The sequence below is a fragment of the Oncorhynchus keta genome, chromosome 17 (assembly GCF_023373465.1).
Source record: "Oncorhynchus keta strain PuntledgeMale-10-30-2019 chromosome 17, Oket_V2, whole genome shotgun sequence".
NCBI lineage: Eukaryota > Metazoa > Chordata > Actinopteri > Salmoniformes > Salmonidae > Oncorhynchus > Oncorhynchus keta.
The window spans coordinates 43,639,876-43,657,982 of record NC_068437.1 but is presented as its reverse complement, the minus strand read 5'-3'; the positions used below and the strand labels follow the sequence as shown (position 1 = coordinate 43,657,982).

General features: G+C 46.6%; 1 protein-coding gene across 1 annotated transcript in view; it reads left to right on the top strand.

Moving 5' to 3' along the window:
* LOC118395888 (spondin-1-like) overlaps positions 1–18,107 on the top strand; it is a 105,013-nt gene that overhangs the window by 21,308 nt on the left and 65,598 nt on the right. Inside the window, exons 3-4 of the mRNA XM_035789925.2 lie at positions 3,885–4,018; positions 17,960–18,033. Coding sequence (XP_035645818.1) covers positions 3,885–4,018; positions 17,960–18,033 — 208 coding nt within the window. The remainder of the gene's footprint in view (positions 1–3,884; positions 4,019–17,959; positions 18,034–18,107) is intronic.

The following is an 18,107-nucleotide window of genomic DNA, read 5'->3' as shown; positions in this document are numbered from 1 at the left end:
TTTTCCATCTAATATCATCTCCCAAGACCAGAAGTCCTCATATTGCTGCTCCTCACAATTAACAGGGAGAGTAGGCTCAGGTCTGACTCCTGACTCTGCCACTCTCTCTCTGCGCTTTCCCCCGTTACCTACGGTTTTCGCTCTGTAAAGCCGTGCTTTCCTTTTCGATTCCATACGTGTATAGCCCTCTTCGCATTGCTGTAGGGAATCCCAGGCGGGCTCCTGCACTCGCTCTGGGTCGGCCGCCCACCTGTCGATTTCTTCCCACGTGGTATAATCCCTGCTTCTGCCGTCCATAACGTCCTCCTTTAGATCCTGCCAGTTCACACGCTGCTCGGTCTGTGAATGGTGGTGGGTGATTCTGTAACGAAGTTCGTCTGTTGTTTGAAGAGAGTCAGACCGAAATGCAGCGTGTAGGTTACTCATGACTTTTAATGAAGATAATGCGGTACATGAAATAACTGAAAATACAAAAACAACAAAGGAGTGAAACTAATTACAGCCTATCTGGTGACTAACACAGAGACAGGTACAATCACCCACGAAATACAACGCGCACTCAGGCTACCTAAATACGGTTCCCAATCCGAGACAACCAGAATCAGCTGACTCCAATTAGGAATCGCCTCAGGCAGCCAAGCCTAACTAGACACACCCCTAATAATACACACTCCCAATTAATACAAACCCCAATACGAAATACAACATATAAACCCATGTCACACCCTGGCCTACCCAAACATATAACAAAAACACAAGATACAATGACCAAGGCGTGACACAGAGACTCCTTAGAGAAGGGCTATTACATCACAGCAGGATATGACATGGTGAGGGGAGGTAGTCAACAGGTCAGGGGAAATATATGGAAACTATGACCAGATTTCAGTGACGTCATGACAGTGGCTTCTGCTTTAAGTCTGTTCTTGCTGTGTGGATTCTGATGTATTGAAAGACAATTTGCACCACTCATATTCTCACATTTAAGAAGCAGAACTCAACTTCACACCTTTTAAAAGGCAAAACATCTGGCCTGGTTTCTTTACAGCGCCGTAATCTTAGTTCTTCACTCATTTTACGGCAGCTGCTCTTAAGAGTGTCTTTTCTATCCAAGTGATAGACAAGTCTCCTGTGTAAAAGCTTTTCTCACTAACCCAACCGGCGCTAAAAGCTTTCAGGGATTGGAACAGGAGGAGTGTCTTCCATGACTTCCTCCGGGATCTCAGCCCCTGTATACTGTATGTAAAGAGCACCGTTCATCATTGGCGTTTTTGTTTGGGCCAGAGATTGCCCGCGACAGTTGTTTAGTAGCATCCTTGAGCTAGCTCTCCAGGCTGAAGCTCGCTGCAGCATTACAGACTAAAGGAAATGCCCAGGAAGGCTTGGACCTTTACTATAAATACTGTCAAGCCAAGAATGACCAAGTGATGTATGAAGAAGAAACATGGCAGTGGCTGTTACAGATATCTTGATAAATAAGACTATGAACTATAGAAATTAATTATAGTTCATTGAGTTTTTAAAATGTAAAGCCAATCTGTTAATGCAGCATATATTAATATAGACAGTATACATCCATAGATGGATACTCTAAGGAAGAACAGCATACTCTTAGGATAACAGGATAACCTTATTGGTTCCAGGGAGAACCCTTTTAGGTTCCATGTAGAACCCTCTGTGGAAAGGGTCCTACATGGAACCCAAAAGGGTTCTACCTGGAACCAAAAATAGTTCTTCAAAGGGTTCTCCAATGGGGACAGCCGAATAACAATTTTAGGTTCTAGACAGAAACAAAAGGTGCTAAGAGTGCAGATAATTTCACTGTTTGAAAAATATATAATAAGATTTAATATCAGAGATTTATATGGGTTTCTGTAGTAATAGAATTATTTGATTGGTAGGAGGCTCAAGGCAAATGTTAGTGCTCTTGAGTCCAGAGATTTACATTGAGATGGGAAGAAACCTGTTACTTTTAAATCACATGTTGATGTGACATTTGCATCGTGTCAAAGTTACATCCGCCCCGAGTCTCTTGCCAAACTATCATCTATTCCATGTCTTGATTTTCCAAGGGGGCTTCAAACTTCTACTCAGCCCAAAATAAATACTGTCCATCTGTGTCTCCTTGAAAATACACATTTACTTTAGCAGGCACTGCAAAGCATCTGTGTTTGCTGTGTCACCAGGGAGAGAATGACTATGAAAACAGAAGTATTCAGCTGCTCCTCCAGACCCAGACCCTGCCTCCCTAGGCAGCCCAAGAGGAGCTCTGAGGAGAGCTGGGCCACTGAGCCAAGCCAAGCCAGGAGCCACAATTAAAACAAACGCTCCACTTTCCCAGCTCCTCCGTCCTCCTGACGGCTCTGCTGCTTGGCTGCAGTTCAACCCCGATCTGACAGCCACTTAGATTCCGTTTTGAGAGGAAACTACAGCGCTGGCCTCCCAGGGGGGGATAGTGGGTTTACAATGGACCCCCCCCTTCCCTCCCTCCCTCCCTCCCTCCCTCCCTCCCTCCCTCCCTCCCTCCCCCCCCTCCCTCCCTCCCTCCCTCCCATCTCAGGGTGATAAAATAGATATGCGCTGGGTGTACTGTAAGAAATGCACAGTTTCCGAAGTAACTAAACTCCAAGTTCAGCCTCCTATCAATTGGCTGTTTTCCTGTGCACTGTCAGTTGTTTGCAACTGTCTGTGACTGACAGGATATCAATGGTGAAGAGGCAAAAAAAAGTCATTTTTTCAGTATGAGTATAATGAGGCCTAAGGTATAGTATGCAGGAACCCTGGTTGAGCAGGGAGCATACGAGTCAGAGAGCGAAAAAGAGAGAAAGCTAGAGACGGAGGCAAGTTACAGTGAGGGAAGACATGGCTCACCAGGGTTCCTTAGACAATCATCAGCATCAATGAAGAGTCTTTTATTTTTCTAAAAGACCTCTACAGAAAATTCTTCCTCTTACTTTCTGTCACGTGTGAAGCATCTGGCTGTTAGGTCAATGTTATGGTGGAGTCATAGCAGCTGGCGAACAGGGGGCCAGAGGTCATCTCTGTGTGAGGCTGCTGCTCGTCATGCCAGGTTTTCATTCCTCTCTCACAGCCATGACATAGAGGGGGACTGGGCTGGACACGCCATTGACTCACAACACTGTTATTACACTGTCTCATTGCACAACGTGGAGTATTATTTTTATTACTGTCCCACTTTACTGCGCCAAGGATAGGTGAAGGAACGTTATGCACTGTACAGTCAGCTCTCAATCAACCAGTCACATGTGCAAAGAGATGAGGTGAAACAGAACTACAATGTCATATTTTGAACTTAAGACGTGTGAGTTTCATTCCGTTTTGAGAGGATCGTTCACATAAAGTAGACAGAACTGTCTGCTATACTACATGTAATGGCAGCGTTGGCATCTGAAAAGGATTCCATTTGAAAACATTCAGCCACGTGTGACGTTGAAATACACTATTGATCCTGGTATTGGGAATTACTAGTGGAGTGTGTCGCAGCAAAGAGGTGATTACAAAACACATATTACAGCCTGTCTCAGACACTAAACCATCGGTTTATTACAGGAGGCCTGAATTATAGCACCCATTAAATGCAACCAAACATGCATAGCAGAACATATTGCTCAACAATGAAAATGAATCATAAGTCTCAGGCCAGAGTTGTGATAATTAAAAGTTGGCAGGCACCACGGTTGAAAGTTAGTAATTTTTCAAAAATGATTTTTTTAACTGTAAAAATAACAAAAAGTGAATTGACTCAATTACTTTCTTTCAGCTAATATGTGTTTGTTTTACAAAAAACGTAATTGTTTTTGCCAAAAAGTGAGGTTGGTGAGAAATTGTGTAGTTGTGACTGACTGGTTTTCTGTGTCTCCTAGATCATAGATGAGGAAGACACCCAGTTCATGACCAACTGTCCCCTGGCTGTGACAGAGAGCACCCCCCGCAGGAGGACCAGGATACAAGTGTTCTGGACAGCACCCTCTTCTGGTAGCGGCTGTGTCATCCTCAAGTGGGTACCTTAAATACTGCTGCTACTACCACTACTATAGCTACGGAAATATGTTTTGGGTTGGAGTAATAAAGCCCTAGTTCACACAGGAGTAATAAAGCCCTAGTTCACACAGGAGTATTAAAGCTCTACTTCACACAGGAGTAATAAAGCCCTACTTCACACAGAGGTAATAAAGCCCTACTTCACACAGGAGGAATAAAGCCCTAGTTCACACAGGAGGAATAAAGCCCTAGTTCACACAGGAGTAATAAAGCTCTACTTCACACAGGAGGAATAAAGCACAGGAGTAATAAAGCCCTAGTTCACACAGGAGTAATAAAGCCCTAGTTCACACAGGAGGAATAAAGCACAGGAGTAATAAAGCCCTACTTCACACAGGAGGAATAAAGCACAGGAGTAATAAAGCCCTAGTTCACACAGGAGTAATAAAGCCCTAGTTCACACAGGAGTAATAAATCCCTAGTTCACACAGGAGTAATAAAGCCCTAGTTCACACAGGAGTAATAAAGCCGTAGTTCACACAGGAGGAATAAAGCCCTACTTCACACAGGAGTAATAAAGCCCAGGAGTAATAAAGCCCTAGTTCACACAGGAGTAATAAAGCCCTAGTTCACACAGGAGTAATAAAGCCCAGGAGTAATAAAGCCCTACTTCACACAGGAGTAATAAAGCCATAGTTCACACAGGAGTAATAAAGCCCAGGAGTAATAAAGCCCTACTTCACACAGGCGTAATAAAGCCCAGGAGTAATAAAGCCCTAGTTCACACAGGAGTAATAAAGCCCTAGTTCACACAGGAGTAATAAAGCCCTAGTTCACACAGGAGTAATAAAGCCCTACTTCACACAGGAGTAATAAAGCCCTAGTTCACACAGGAGTAATAAAGCCCTACTTCACACAGGAGTAATAAAGCCCTAGTTCACACAGGAGTAATAAAGCCCTACTTCACAAAGGAGTAATAAAGCCCTAGTTCACACAGGAGTAATAAAGCCCCAGTTCACACAGGAGGAATAAAGCCCTAGTTCACACAGGAGTAATAAAGCCCAGGAGTAATAAAGCCCTACTTCACACAGGAGTAATAAAGCCCTAGTTCACACAGGAGTAATAAAGCCCTAGTTCACACAGGAGTAATAAAGCCCAGGAGTAATAAAGCCCTACTTCACACAGGAGTAATAAAGCCCTAGTTCACACAGGAGTAATAAAGCCCAGGAGTAATAAAGCCCTACTTCACACAGGAGTAATAAAGCCTTAGTTCACACAGGAGTAATAAAGCCCAGGAGTAATAAAGCCCTACTTCACACAGGAGTAATAAAGCCCTACTTCACACAGGAGTAATAAAGTCCTAGTTCACACAGGAGTAATAAAGCCCTAGTTCACACAGGAGTAATAAAGCCCAGGAGTAATAAAGCCCTACTTCACACAGGAGTAATAAAGCCCTACTTCACACAGGAGTAATAAAGCCCTAGTTCACACAGGAGTAATAAAGCCCAGGAGTAATAAAGCCCTACTTCACACAGGAGTAATAAAGCCCTACTTCACACAGGAGTAATAAAGCCCTACTTCACACAGGAGTAATAAAGTCCTAGTTCACACAGGAGTAATAAAGCCCTAGTTCACACAGGAGTAATAAAGCCCTAGTTCACACATGAGTAATAAAGCCCTAGTTCACACAGGAGTAATAAAGCCCTAGTTCACACAGGAGTAATAAAGTCCTAGTTCACACAGGAGTAATAAAGCCCTAGTTCACACAGGAGTAATAATGCCCTAGTTCACACAGGAGTAATAAAGCCCTAGTTCACACAGGAGTAATAAAGCCCTACTTCACACAGGAGTAATAAAGCCCTACTTCACACAGGAGTAATAAAGCCCTACTTCACACAGGAGTAATAAAGCCCTAGTTCACACAGGAGTAATAAAGCCCAGGAGTAATAAAGCCCTACTTCACACAGGAGTAATAAACCCCTACTTCACACAGGAGTAATAAAGTCCTACTTCACACAGGAGTAATAAACTCCTCGTTCACACAGGAGTAATAAAGTCCTAGTTCACACAGGAGTAATAAAGCCCTACTTCACACAGGAGTAATAAAGTCCTAGTTCACACAGGAGTAATAAAGCCCTACTTCACACAGGAGTAATAAAGTCCTAGTTCACACAGGAGTAATAAAGCCCTACTTCACACAGGAGTAATAAAGCCCTACTTCACACAGGAGTAATAAAGTCCTAGTTCACACAGGAGTAATAAAGTCCTAGTTCACACAGGAGTAATAAAGCCCTAGTTCACACATGAGTAATAAAGCCCTAGTTCACACAGGAGTAATAAAGCCCTAGTTCACACAGGAGTAATAAAGCCCTAGTTCACACAGGAGTAATTAAGCCCTACTTCACACAGGAGTAATAAAACCCTACTTCACACAGGAGTAATAAAGCCCTAGTTCACACAGGAGTAATAAAGCCCTACTTCACACAGGAGTAATAAAGCCCTACTTCACACAGGAGTAATAAAGTCCTACTTCACACAGGAGTAATAAAGCCCTACTTCACACAGGAGTAATAAAGCCCTAGTTCACACAGGAGTAATAAAGCCCTACTTCACACAGGAGTAATAAAGCCCTACTTCACACAGGAGTAATATAATTTTGTTATTTATAGTATTACTTTTTTATGTCTATTTATCAAAGGCACTGTCATAACCACTTTTACTGTAACTGTTAATGCTAACAATCATTTGTTTCTGAATACCATTTGTCATTATTGATACAGGTGTGGTTAAATATATTAGCACATTCACTATTTCTTCTCAAATAAGATGAAATTGAAAAAACATTTGGTGTTCACATATGTTAATTTTGTTTGATTCACAACCGCACTGGACCAAGAAGAAGAAGCTATCAAAACTGAAATGGAGATTTTTCACTTAAAAGTAATGAAAAATGGCCTGATTTCTTCAACATTCAAATATATTTGTTTGTTAGGCAAGCTATGCGGCTGTTCTAGGCACCATGTCTTTTCAGTGGACTACCTATGGGTTGCCAGAGAGCACGGTCATGCTGATTAGTGGTCTCAAGAAGCAGGTGTGACTACAGACCATAGCATTGTAATGTCCCAGATCAACACCCCTCCCTCCATGGTTATAGTACTGAATTTAGTCTTACGTGATAACATTGTTTAGTAAGTAGATTGGGAGTTTTCATGATGATAAGCTTGGTGTAAAAGTTTTGGAGAATTTATAACCTTTTATGTAAAGTCTCACGACATAAAAAGTGTCAGGATTGTAAATAACATCGTGTTTCTTACTCCTGGCGAGGAGCGCTGATAGTCACCGATCCAGTTGAGTCGTCTTGCTCTGTTAGAGCGACGTGTGGGTTAAACTCTTCCCAAGGCAAATCCTATTTGAGCCCTGATGTGTCTGTGTAATTCCTTGACAGTCATGAAGCGTGAGACAAATTCATCCCAAAAGCTGCTCTTTGACAGGAATTGTAGCACTTCCAGAAGTGTTGGAATGAAACAAAATTGACAAACATTAACACACACAGGTAGACACAAACAATTGTTCGTTGTTGTGACAAAATCCATGTACAATGTGTGGTCGACACACATAACATACTGTGAATGTGTGCCAGTGCGCACACACACCTGTACAAAGTTGCATGATGCATAAAATGGAGAATAGGCAGCTTGGCCCTAATAAATCTCAAAATGGGTTGAAATTGGGTGGTAAATAACTATTACAATGGCATATTGCTTGGTCACCTGAAAGCCATTTCTTATGTTAAGAAATGTGAAATTGAGGTGAGGTCGAATTTGGCCATGAATATTGAACAATTAAAGGTAGACTCAGCGAAAGGACGTTGCCACGAGCAGCACCTTAGATATTGAGATGAGTGAGATGCAGTGAGATGAGTGAGATAAGTGAGATGCAGTGAGATGAGTGAGAAGCAGTGAGATGCAGTGAGATGAGTGAGAAGCAGTGAGATGCAGTGAGATGAGTGAGATGCAGTGAGATGCAGTGAGATGAGTGAGATGCAGTGAGATGGAGTGAGATGCGTGAGATGAGTGAGATGCAGTGAGATGAGTGAGATAAGTGAGATGCAGTGAGATGAGTGAGAAGCAGTGGGATGCAGTGAGATGAGTGAGATAAGTGAGATGCAGTGAGATGAGTGAGAAGCAGTGGGATGCAGTGAGATGAGTGAGAAGCAGTGGGATGCAGTGAGATGCAGTGAGATGAGTGAGATAAGTGAGATGCAGTGAGATGAGTGAGATGCAGTGAGATGCAGTGAGATGAGTGAGATGGAGTGAGATGCGTGAGATGAGTGAGATGCAGTGAGATGAGTGAGATGCAGTGAGATGAGTGAGATGCAGTGAGATGAGTGAGAAGCAGTGGGATGCAGTGAGATGAGTGAGATGCAGTGAGAAGCAGTGGGATGCAGTGAGATGCAGTGAGATGAGTGAGATACGTGAGATGCAGTGAGATGAGTGAGATGCAGTGAGATGCAGTGAGATGCAGTGAGATGAGTGAGATGGAGTGAGATGCGTGAGATGAGTGAGATGAGTGAGATGCAGTGAGATGAGTGAGATGCAGTGAGATGCAGTGAGATGAGTGAGAAGCAGTGGGATGCAGTGAGATGAGTGAGATGCAGTGAGAAGCAGTGAGATGCAGTGGGATGCAGTGAGATGAGTGAGAAGCAGTGAGATGAGTGAGGGTAAGTAATCCTTCTCACCCCCCCTAAAAGATTTAGATGCACTATTGTAAGTGGCTGTTCCACTGGATGTCATAAGGTGTATGCACCAATTTGTAAGTCGCTCTGGATAAGAGCGTCTGCTAAATGACTTAAATGTAAATGTAATGAGTGAGATGCAGTGAGATGCAGTGAGATGAGTGAGATACAGAGAGATGAGTGAGATGCGTGAGATGGAGTGAGATGCGTGAGATGAGTGAGATGAGTGAGATGAGTGAGATGCAGTGAGATCAGTGAGAAGCAGTGGGATGCAGTGAGATGAGTGAGATGCAGTGAGATGAGTGAGATGCAGTGAGATTGAGTGAGATGCAGTGAGATTGAGTGAGATGAGTGAGATGCAGTGAGATGAGTGAGATGCAGTGAGATGCAGTGAGATGAGTGAGATGCAGTGAGATGACTTTGCTCTCACACAGTCCACATAGTATCGACACATGTGTATGGGTTAGCTTCACTCTGTTACATCTTGGTAGTCAGGACACCAAAACAGTGAAGTTGAGCTTCGCACTTGAATCTTCTTAGTTGTTGCGTAAATTGACCCACAATGCTGTTTACTTTCTGCATCTACTTCATATCGCTGAGTCTGCCTGTAAGTTCTGCTATATACAGTGCCTTTGGAAAGTTTTCAGACCCCAATACTTTTTCCACATTTTGTTAGGTTACAGGCTTATTCTAATATTTATTAAAATAGTTTTTTTCCCTCATCAATCTACACACCATAATGACGAAGCAAAAACAGTTTTTTAGGAATTTTTGCTAATTTGCTAAGAATAAAAAACTGAAATATAACATTTACATAATTATTCAGACCCTTTATTTGGGCCTGTGCCCCCCAGCACTGAAGGATTTTATGAGGCACGCCGACACTCAGGATGGGCTAGGTCGTGGCACAGCACTACTGACCCGCCCTCTTCTTCTGTTCACTGAAGTTTACAGAAGGAACGTAAGTAGCAGGAAGAGCCACTGACAAAGAATGCCAGTGGACCAAGAAAGAGCGGACGGTTTTAGTGATCTGACCTCTGCAAGCGCGAGTCTTATTTCAGTCTGTGACATTCGAAACAGCTGTAGGAGTAACATTAAATTCTATTCATCTTACTACTACCGCCGATTGTCCTTCTGCTGGTGCGTTAGTACATAATGAGGCCATGGCTTATCAATCTACTGGTCACTCCGGCAGCAATTGTGATTACCTAGCGTTTTCTGAGAGTTCAGTGCAATCTATCAACATAAGAGCCATGACAGCAAATCAATTAGAATAGGCCAAGGAGCCATGAGAGAGAGAAAGAGAGAGAACTAGGGCTTTACATGATTGTATTCCCAATTTTCTCTTTATGTAGATGAGCAAGAGGTGAAAACCCCATTGTGGTATTAAGAGTACTTTGTTGAAGCATCTTTGGCAGTGATTACAGCCTTGAGTCTTCTTGGGTATGTGCTACAAGCTTGGTACACCTGTATTTGGGGAGTATCACCCATTCTTCTCTGCAGATTCTCTCAAACTCTGTCAGGTTGGATGGGGAGTGTTGCTGCACAGCTTTTTTCAGGTCTCTCCAGAGCTGTTCGATCGGGTTAAAGTCCGGGCTCTGGCTGAGCCGCTAAAGGAATTTCAGAGACTTGTCCCGAAGCCACTCCTGCGTTTCTTGGCTGTGTGCTTAGGGTCGTTGTCCTGTTGGAAGGTGAACCTTCGCCCCAGTCTGAGGTCCTCAGTGCTCTGGAGCAGGTTTTCATCAAGGATCTCTCTGTACTTTGCTCCGTTCCTCTTTCCCTCGATCCTGACTAGTCTCTGCCGCTGAAAAACATCCCCACAGTATGATGCTGCCACCACCATGCTTCACCGTAAGGATGGTGCCAGGTTTCCTCCAGACGTGATGCTTGTCATTCAGGCCAAAGAGTTCAATCTTGGTTTCATCAGATCTGAGAATCTTGTTTCTCATGATCTGAGAGTCTTTAGGTGCCTTTTGACAAACTCCAAACGGGCTCCTTTTAATGAGGAATAGCTTCTGTCTGGCCACTCTACCAGAAAGGTCTGATTGGTAGAGTGCTGCAGAGATGGTTGTCCTTCTGGAAGGTTCTCTCATCTCTACAGAGGAACTCTAGACATCTGTCAGAGTGACCATCAGGTTCTTGGTCACCTCCCTGACCAAGGCCCTTCTCCCCCGATTGCTCAGTTTGGCCGGGCGGACAGCTCTCGGAAGAGTCTTGGTGGTTCCAAACTTCTTCTGTGATCTTGGGGACCTTCAATGCTGCAGAAATGTTTTGGTACCCTTCCCAATAGACAGAATCCTGCCACGGAGCTCTACGGGCAATTCCTTCAACCTAATGGAATGGTTTTTGCTCTGACATACACTGTCAGCTGTGGGACCTTATATAGACAGATATGTGCCTTTCCAAATCATGTCCAATCAATAGAATTTACCACAGGTGGACTCCCATCAAGTTGTAGAAACATCTCAAGGATGCGCAATGGAAACAGGATGCACCTGAGCTCAATATCAAGTCTCATATCAAAGGGTCTGAATACTTATGTAAATTAGGTATTTCTGTTTTTTATTTGTAATACGTTTGCAAAAATGTCAAAATGTTTTCACTTTGTCATTATGGGGTATTGTGTGTAGATTGCTGAGGATTTTTATTATACAACATGTGGAAAAAGTCAGGGGCTTTCTACCTCGTACCGGAGCAGGGGGCTGCCTGCCTGTCAAAGTAAAGATAGAGCTTTCTACCTCCTACCGGAGCAGGGGGCTGCCTGCCTGTCAAAGTAAAGATAGAGCTTTCTACCTCCTACCGGAGCAGGGGGCTGCCTGCCTGTCAAAGTAAAGATAGAGCTTTCTACCTCCTACCGGAGCAGGGGGCTGCCTGCCTGTCAAAGTAAAGATAGAGCTTTCTACCTCGTATCGGAGCAGGGGGCTGCCTGCCAGACAAAGTAAAGATAGAGCTCTCTACCTCGTACCGGAGCAGGGGGCTGCCTGCCCGTCAAAGTAAAGATAGAGCTTTCTACCTCCTACCGGAGCAGGGGGCTGCCTGCCTGTCAAAGTAAAGATAGAGCTTTCTACCTCCTACCGGAGCAGGGGGCTGCCTGCCTGTCAAAGTAAATATAGAGCTTTCTACCTCCTACCGGAGCAGGGGGCTGCCTGCCTGTCAAAGTAAAGATAGAGCTTTCTACCTCGTACCGGAGCAGGGGGCTGCCTGCCAGACAAAGTAAAGATAGAGCTCTCTACCTCGTACCGGAGCAGGGGGCTGCCTGCCTGTCAAAGTAAAGATAGAGCTTTCTACCTCCTACCGGAGCAGGGGGCTGCCTGCCTGTCAAAGTAAAGATAGAGCTTTCTACCTCCTACCGGAGCAGGGGGCTGCCTGTCTGTCAAAGTAAAGATAGAGCTCTCTACCTCCTACCGGAGCAGGGGGCTGCCTGCCTGTCAAAGTAAAGATAGAGCTCTCTACCTTCTACCGGAGCAGGGGGCTGCCTGCCTGTCAAAGTAAAGATAGAGCTCTCTACCTCCTACCGGAGCAGGGGGCTGACTGCCTGTTAAAGTAAAGATAGAGCTCTCTACCTCCTACCGGAGCAGGGGGCTGCCTGCCTGTCAAAGTAAAGATAGAGCTTTCTACCTCCTACCGGAGCAGGGGAATGCCTGCCTGTCAAAGTAAAGATAGAGCTCTCTACCTCCTACCGGAGCAGGGGGCTGCCTGCCTGTCAAAGTAAAGATTAGAGCTCTCTACCTCCTACCGGAGCAGGGGGCTGCCTGCCTGTCAAAGTAAAGATAGAGCTCTCTACCTCCTACCGGAGCAGGGGGCTGCCTGCCTGTCAAAGTAAAGATAGAGCTCTCTACCTCCTACTGGAGCAGGGGGCTGCCTGCCTGTCAAAGTAAAGATAGAGCTTTCTACCTCCTACCGGAGCAGGGGGCTGCCTGCCTGTCAAAGTAAAGATAGAGCTTTCTACCTCGTACCGGAGCAGGGGGCTGCCTGCCAGACAAAGTAAAGATAGAGCTCTCTACCTCCTACCGGAGCAGGGGGCTGCCTGCCTGTCAAAGTAAAGATAGAGCTCTCTACCTCCTACCGGAGCAGGGGGCTGCCTGCCTGTCAAAGTAAAGATAGAGCTCTCTACCTCCTACTGGAGCAGGGGGCTGCCTGCCTGTCAAAGTAAAGATAGAGCTTTCTACCTCCTACCGGAGCAGGGGGCTGCCTGCCTGTCAAAGTAAAGATAGAGCTTTCTACCTCGTACCGGAGCAGGGGGCTGCCTGCCAGACAAAGTAAAGATAGAGCTCTCTACCTCGTACCGGAGCAGGGGGCTGACTGCCTGTCAAAGTAAAGATAGAGCTCTCTACCTCCTACCGGAGCAGGGGGCTGACTGCCTGTCAAAGTAAAGATAGAGCTCTCTACCTCCTACCGGAGCAGGGGGCTGCCTGCCTGTCAAAGTAAAGATAGAGCTCTCTACCTCCTACCGGAGCAGGGGGCTGCATGCCTGTCAAAGTAAAGATAGAGCTCTCTACCTCCTACCGGAGCAGGGGGCTGACTGCCTGTCAAAGTAAAGATAGAGCTCTCTACCTCCTACCGGAGCAGGGGGCTGCCTGCCTGTCAAAGTAAAGATAGAGCTCTCTACCTCCTACCGGAGCAGGGGGCTGACTGCCGGTCAAAGTAAAGATAGAGCTCTCTACCTCGTACCGGAGCAGGGGGCTGACTGCCAGACAAAGTAAAGATAGAGCTCTCTACCTCGTACCGGAGCAGGGGGCTGACTGCCAGACAAAGTAAAGATAGAGCTCTCTACCTCCTACCGGAGCAGGGGGCTGACTGCCAGACAAAGTAAAGATAGAGCTCTCTACCTCGTACCGGAGCAGGGGGCTGACTGCCAGACAAAGTAAAGATAGAGCTCTCTACCTCGTACCGGAGCAGGGGGCTGACTGCCAGACAAAGTAAAGATAGAGCTCTCTACCTCTTACCGGAGCAGGGGGCTGACTGCCTGTCAAAGTAAAGATAGATCTCTCTACCTCGTACCGGAGCAGGGGGCTGACTGCCAGACAAAGTAAATATAGAGCTCTCTACCTCCTACCAGAGCAGGGGGCTGCCTGCCTGTCAAAGTGAAGATAGAGCTCTCTACCTCCTACCGGAGCAGGGGGCTGCCTGCCTGTCAAAGTAAAGATAGAGCTCTCTACCTCCTACCGGAGAAGGGGGCTGCCTGCCTGTCAAAGTAAAGATAGAGCTCTCTACCTCCTACCGGAGCAGGGGGCTGACTGCCTGTCAAAGTAAAGATAGAGCTCTCTACCTCGTACCGGAGCAGGGGGCTGACTGCCAGACAAAGTAAAGATAGAGCTCTCTACCTCGTACCGGAGCAGGGGGCTGACTGCCAGACAAAGTAAAGATAGAGCTCTCTACCTCGTACCGGAGCAGGGGGCTGACTGCCAGACAAAGTAAAGATAGAGCTCTCTACCTCTTACCGGAGCAGGGGGCTGACTGCCTGTCAAAGTAAAGATAGATCTCTCTACCTCGTACCGGAGCAGGGGGCTGACTGCCAGACAAAGTAAATATAGAGCTCTCTACCTCCTACCGGAGCAGGGGGCTGCCTGCCTGTCAAAGTGAAGATAGAGCTCTCTACCTCCTACCGGAGCAGGGGGCTGCCTGCCTGTCAAAGTAAAGATAGAGCTCTCTACCTCCTACCGGAGAAGGGGGCTGCCTGCCTGTCAAAGTAAAGATAGAGCTCTCTACCTCCTACCGGAGCAGGGGGCTGACTGCCTGTCAAAGTAAAGATAGAGCTCTCTACCTCGTACCGGAGCAGGGGGCTGACTGCCAGACAAAGTAAAGATAGAGCTCTCTACCTCGTACCGGAGCAGGGGGCTGACTGCCAGACAAAGTAAAGATAGAGCTCTCTACCTCGTACCGGAGCAGGGGGCTGCCTGCCTGTCAAAGTAAAGATAGAGCTCTCTACCTCCTACCGGAGCAGGGGGCTGACTGCCAGACAAAGTAAAGATAGAGCTCTCTACCTCGTACCGGAGCAGGGGGCTGACTGCCAGACAAAGTAAAGATAGAGCTCTCTACCTCGTACCGGAGCAGGGGGCTGACTGCCAGACAAAGTAAAGATAGAGCTCTCTACCTCGTACCGGAGCAGGGGGCTGCCTGCCTGTCAAAGTAAAGATAGAGCTCTCTACCTCCTACCGGAGCAGGGGGCTGACTGCCAGACAAAGTAAAGATAGAGCTCTCTACCTCGTACCGGAGCAGGGGGCTGACTGCCAGACAAAGTAAAGATAGAGCTCTCTACCTCGTACCGGAGCAGGGGGCTGACTGCCAGACAAAGTAAAGATAGAGCTCTCTACCTCTTACCGGAGCAGGGGGCTGACTGCCAGACAAAGTAAAGATAGAGCTCTCTACCTCGTACCGGAGCAGGGGGCTGACTGCCAGACAAAGTAAAGATAGAGCTCTCTACCTCCTACCGGAGCAGGGGGCTGCCTGCCTGTCAAAGGCCAATAAATATGGCTGCCAACTCTGTCCACCGAACATCAAATAAAACTCCAATTACTGCTAGGAGAGGTCCAATCATTCTCCCACTGAATCTCATAAAGGATATCACAGCAGAGATCCCAGAACGATGCTGCTCCTCCTACACTACAGAGTCCTGTCATTAGTGATACGTTATCTTGTATACTAAAGTGTCAAAGGCTGTTATGTCACAGGGCACTGCACATAGAGCTCTTGGAGGTTTGAAGAGAATAGCAGAACTGGAGAGAGCATCTCAGAGTACACAAACACAAAAGACGCAGTGACTCCTTGAGATGAAGAAGGTCTAAATGGAGCTCCTGCCCTCCATACCCATCTTCTCCTGCCCTCCATACCCATCTTCTCCTGCCCTCCATACCCATCTTCTCCTGCCCTCCATACCCATCTTCTCCTGCCCTCCATACCCATCTTCTCCTGCCCTCCATACCCATCTTCTCCTGCCCTCCATTGCCATCCTCTCATGTGCTCTATAGCCATCCTCTCCTGTGCTCTATAGCCATCCTCTCCTGTGCTCTATAGCCATCCTCTCCTGCGCTCTATAGCCATCCTCTCCTGTGCTCTATAGCCATCCTCTCCTGCTCTCCATAGCCATCCTCTCCTGCCCTCTATAGCCATCATCTCCTGTGCTCTATAGCCATCATCTCCCGCTCTCCATAGCCATCCTCTCCTGTGCTCTATAGCCATCCTCTCCTGCTCTCCATAGCCATCCTCTCCTTCCGTCAATAGCCATCATGTCCTGTGCTCTACAGCCATCATCTCCTGCTCTCCATAGCCATCCTCTCCTGTGCTCTATAGCCATCCTCTCCTGTGCTCTATAGCCATCCTCTCCTGTGCTCTAAAGCCATCCTCTCCTGCTCTCCATAGCCGTCCTCTCCTGTGCTCTATAGCCATCCTCTCCTGCTCTCCATAGCCATCATCTCCTGTGGTCTATAGCCATCCTCTCCTGTGCTCTATAGCCACCCTCTCCTGTGCTCTATAGCATCCTCTCCTGTGCTCTATAGCCATCCTCTCCTGTGCTCTATAGCCATCCTCTCCTGTACTCTATAGCCACCCTCTCCTGCTCTCAATAGCCACCCTCCCCTGCTCTCTATAGCCACCCTCTCCTGTTCTTTATAGCCATCCTCTCCTGCTCTCTACAGCCATCCTCTCCTGCTCTTTATAAAGATCCTCTCCTGCTCTCTACAGCCATCCTCTCCTGCTCTCTTTAAACATCCTCTCCTGCTCTCTACAGCCATCCTCTCCTGCTCTCTGTAAACATTCTCTCCTGCTCTCTACAGCCATCCCTTCCTGCTCTCTTTAAACATCCTCTCCTGCTCTCTACAGCAAACCTGTCCTGCTCTCTTTAAACATCCTCTCCTGCTCTCAACAGCCATCCTCTCCTGCTCTCTTTAATCATCCTCTCCTGCTCTCTTTAAACATCCTCTCCTGCTCTCTATAGCCATCCTCTCCTGCTCTCTTTAAACATCCTCTCCTGCTCTCTATAGCCATCCTCTCCTGCTCTCTTTAAACATCCGCTCCTGCTCTCTTTAATCATCCTCTCCTCCTCTCTTTAAACATCCTATCCTGCTCTCTATAGCCATCCTCTCCTGCTCTCTTTAAACATCCTCTCCTGCTCCCTATAGCCACCCACTCCTGCTCTTTATATCCACCCTCTCCTGCTCTCTATAGCCATCCTCTCCTGCTCTCTTTAAACATCCTCTCCTGCTCTCTGTAGCCACCCTCTCTCATCAGTGACACAGAGGTTGCAGGCTGGCAGCAGCACTGGAGACATACAGCCCCAGCTCAAAGCAAAGGCCCATGTGCCTGGGTGTGGAACCACAACTAAAGGATCCTAAACTCTCCCACTGGAAATAATGGTCTGGACAGAAGCCTGGCCCAAACATTGGAGTGAAGAACATAACCATGGGAGAGAGCCATGCAAGTCATGGGTTAGTCAGGTATATTTTACCCAACTGCTACTGGATCCCATTGCTGAAAACAAATGTTAAGATATTGACATTGGGTTAAACTGATCTTTTTACAGAGTTTGTCCTCATCTGAACCTTAATAACTTGATGCGTCTAATATTAATCAATTACTGTGTCATATTTTAAAGTGAAATGATAAATGAAATGTATTATCAAGTTGCTTTATAACAAAGTCCCTGCTGAGCTCCATACGGTGTAACTGAGGGCTTTAGAACAGCTGCATGTCTGAGGATGTATCCACAGCTTCCGTTTCCATCTCCTGTGGAAAACAGTTTGGGCTGGACCTTGTCTCTTTGGCTCCCGGTCACTGAGATCCTGCTGTTTGATTTGATGAGTCCAGCACCATATCTTCAACCCCCAGATACATTGCCAATGTTCTTCACTGGGAGATAAGCTTTAGAGAGTGCAGTCATAATGGTCACAGTGTTGATGGGCTGTCCTGTGGATCAGTCTCAGTCTGGACTCCTGGCTCTCTGTATGTTGGTATTCTGCAGAGGTTGATGGGGAGCAGGTCTGGCAGTGCCTCTGGGGTGGTCTCTGACGGGGTGGTCTTACCACCTCTCCTCAGAGGAAACAGACACTCCTTACGCATTACAATAGAGAGAAAGAGGAGCATTCTAATGGCCGGGCGTTGCTATTGGCACTCGGCAGTGTGTGTGTGTGTCTGTGGATGCCCCTAGACGTTGTGTGCTAACACAAGTGCTGTATTTTTGTTGTGCTGTCAGTGAATAAAAGGACTGCTGTTCCTTCTCCTCTGCAGGGCCAGCATTGTGCAGAAGAGGATCATATACTTCCAGGATGAAGGCTCCCTTACCGTCAGATTGTGTGAGAAAGGTACAGCATATCTGTCCTATACCAATGTTACTTCTCACAGAACAGCCCTTTTATATGACCTGTTACCGTAGATT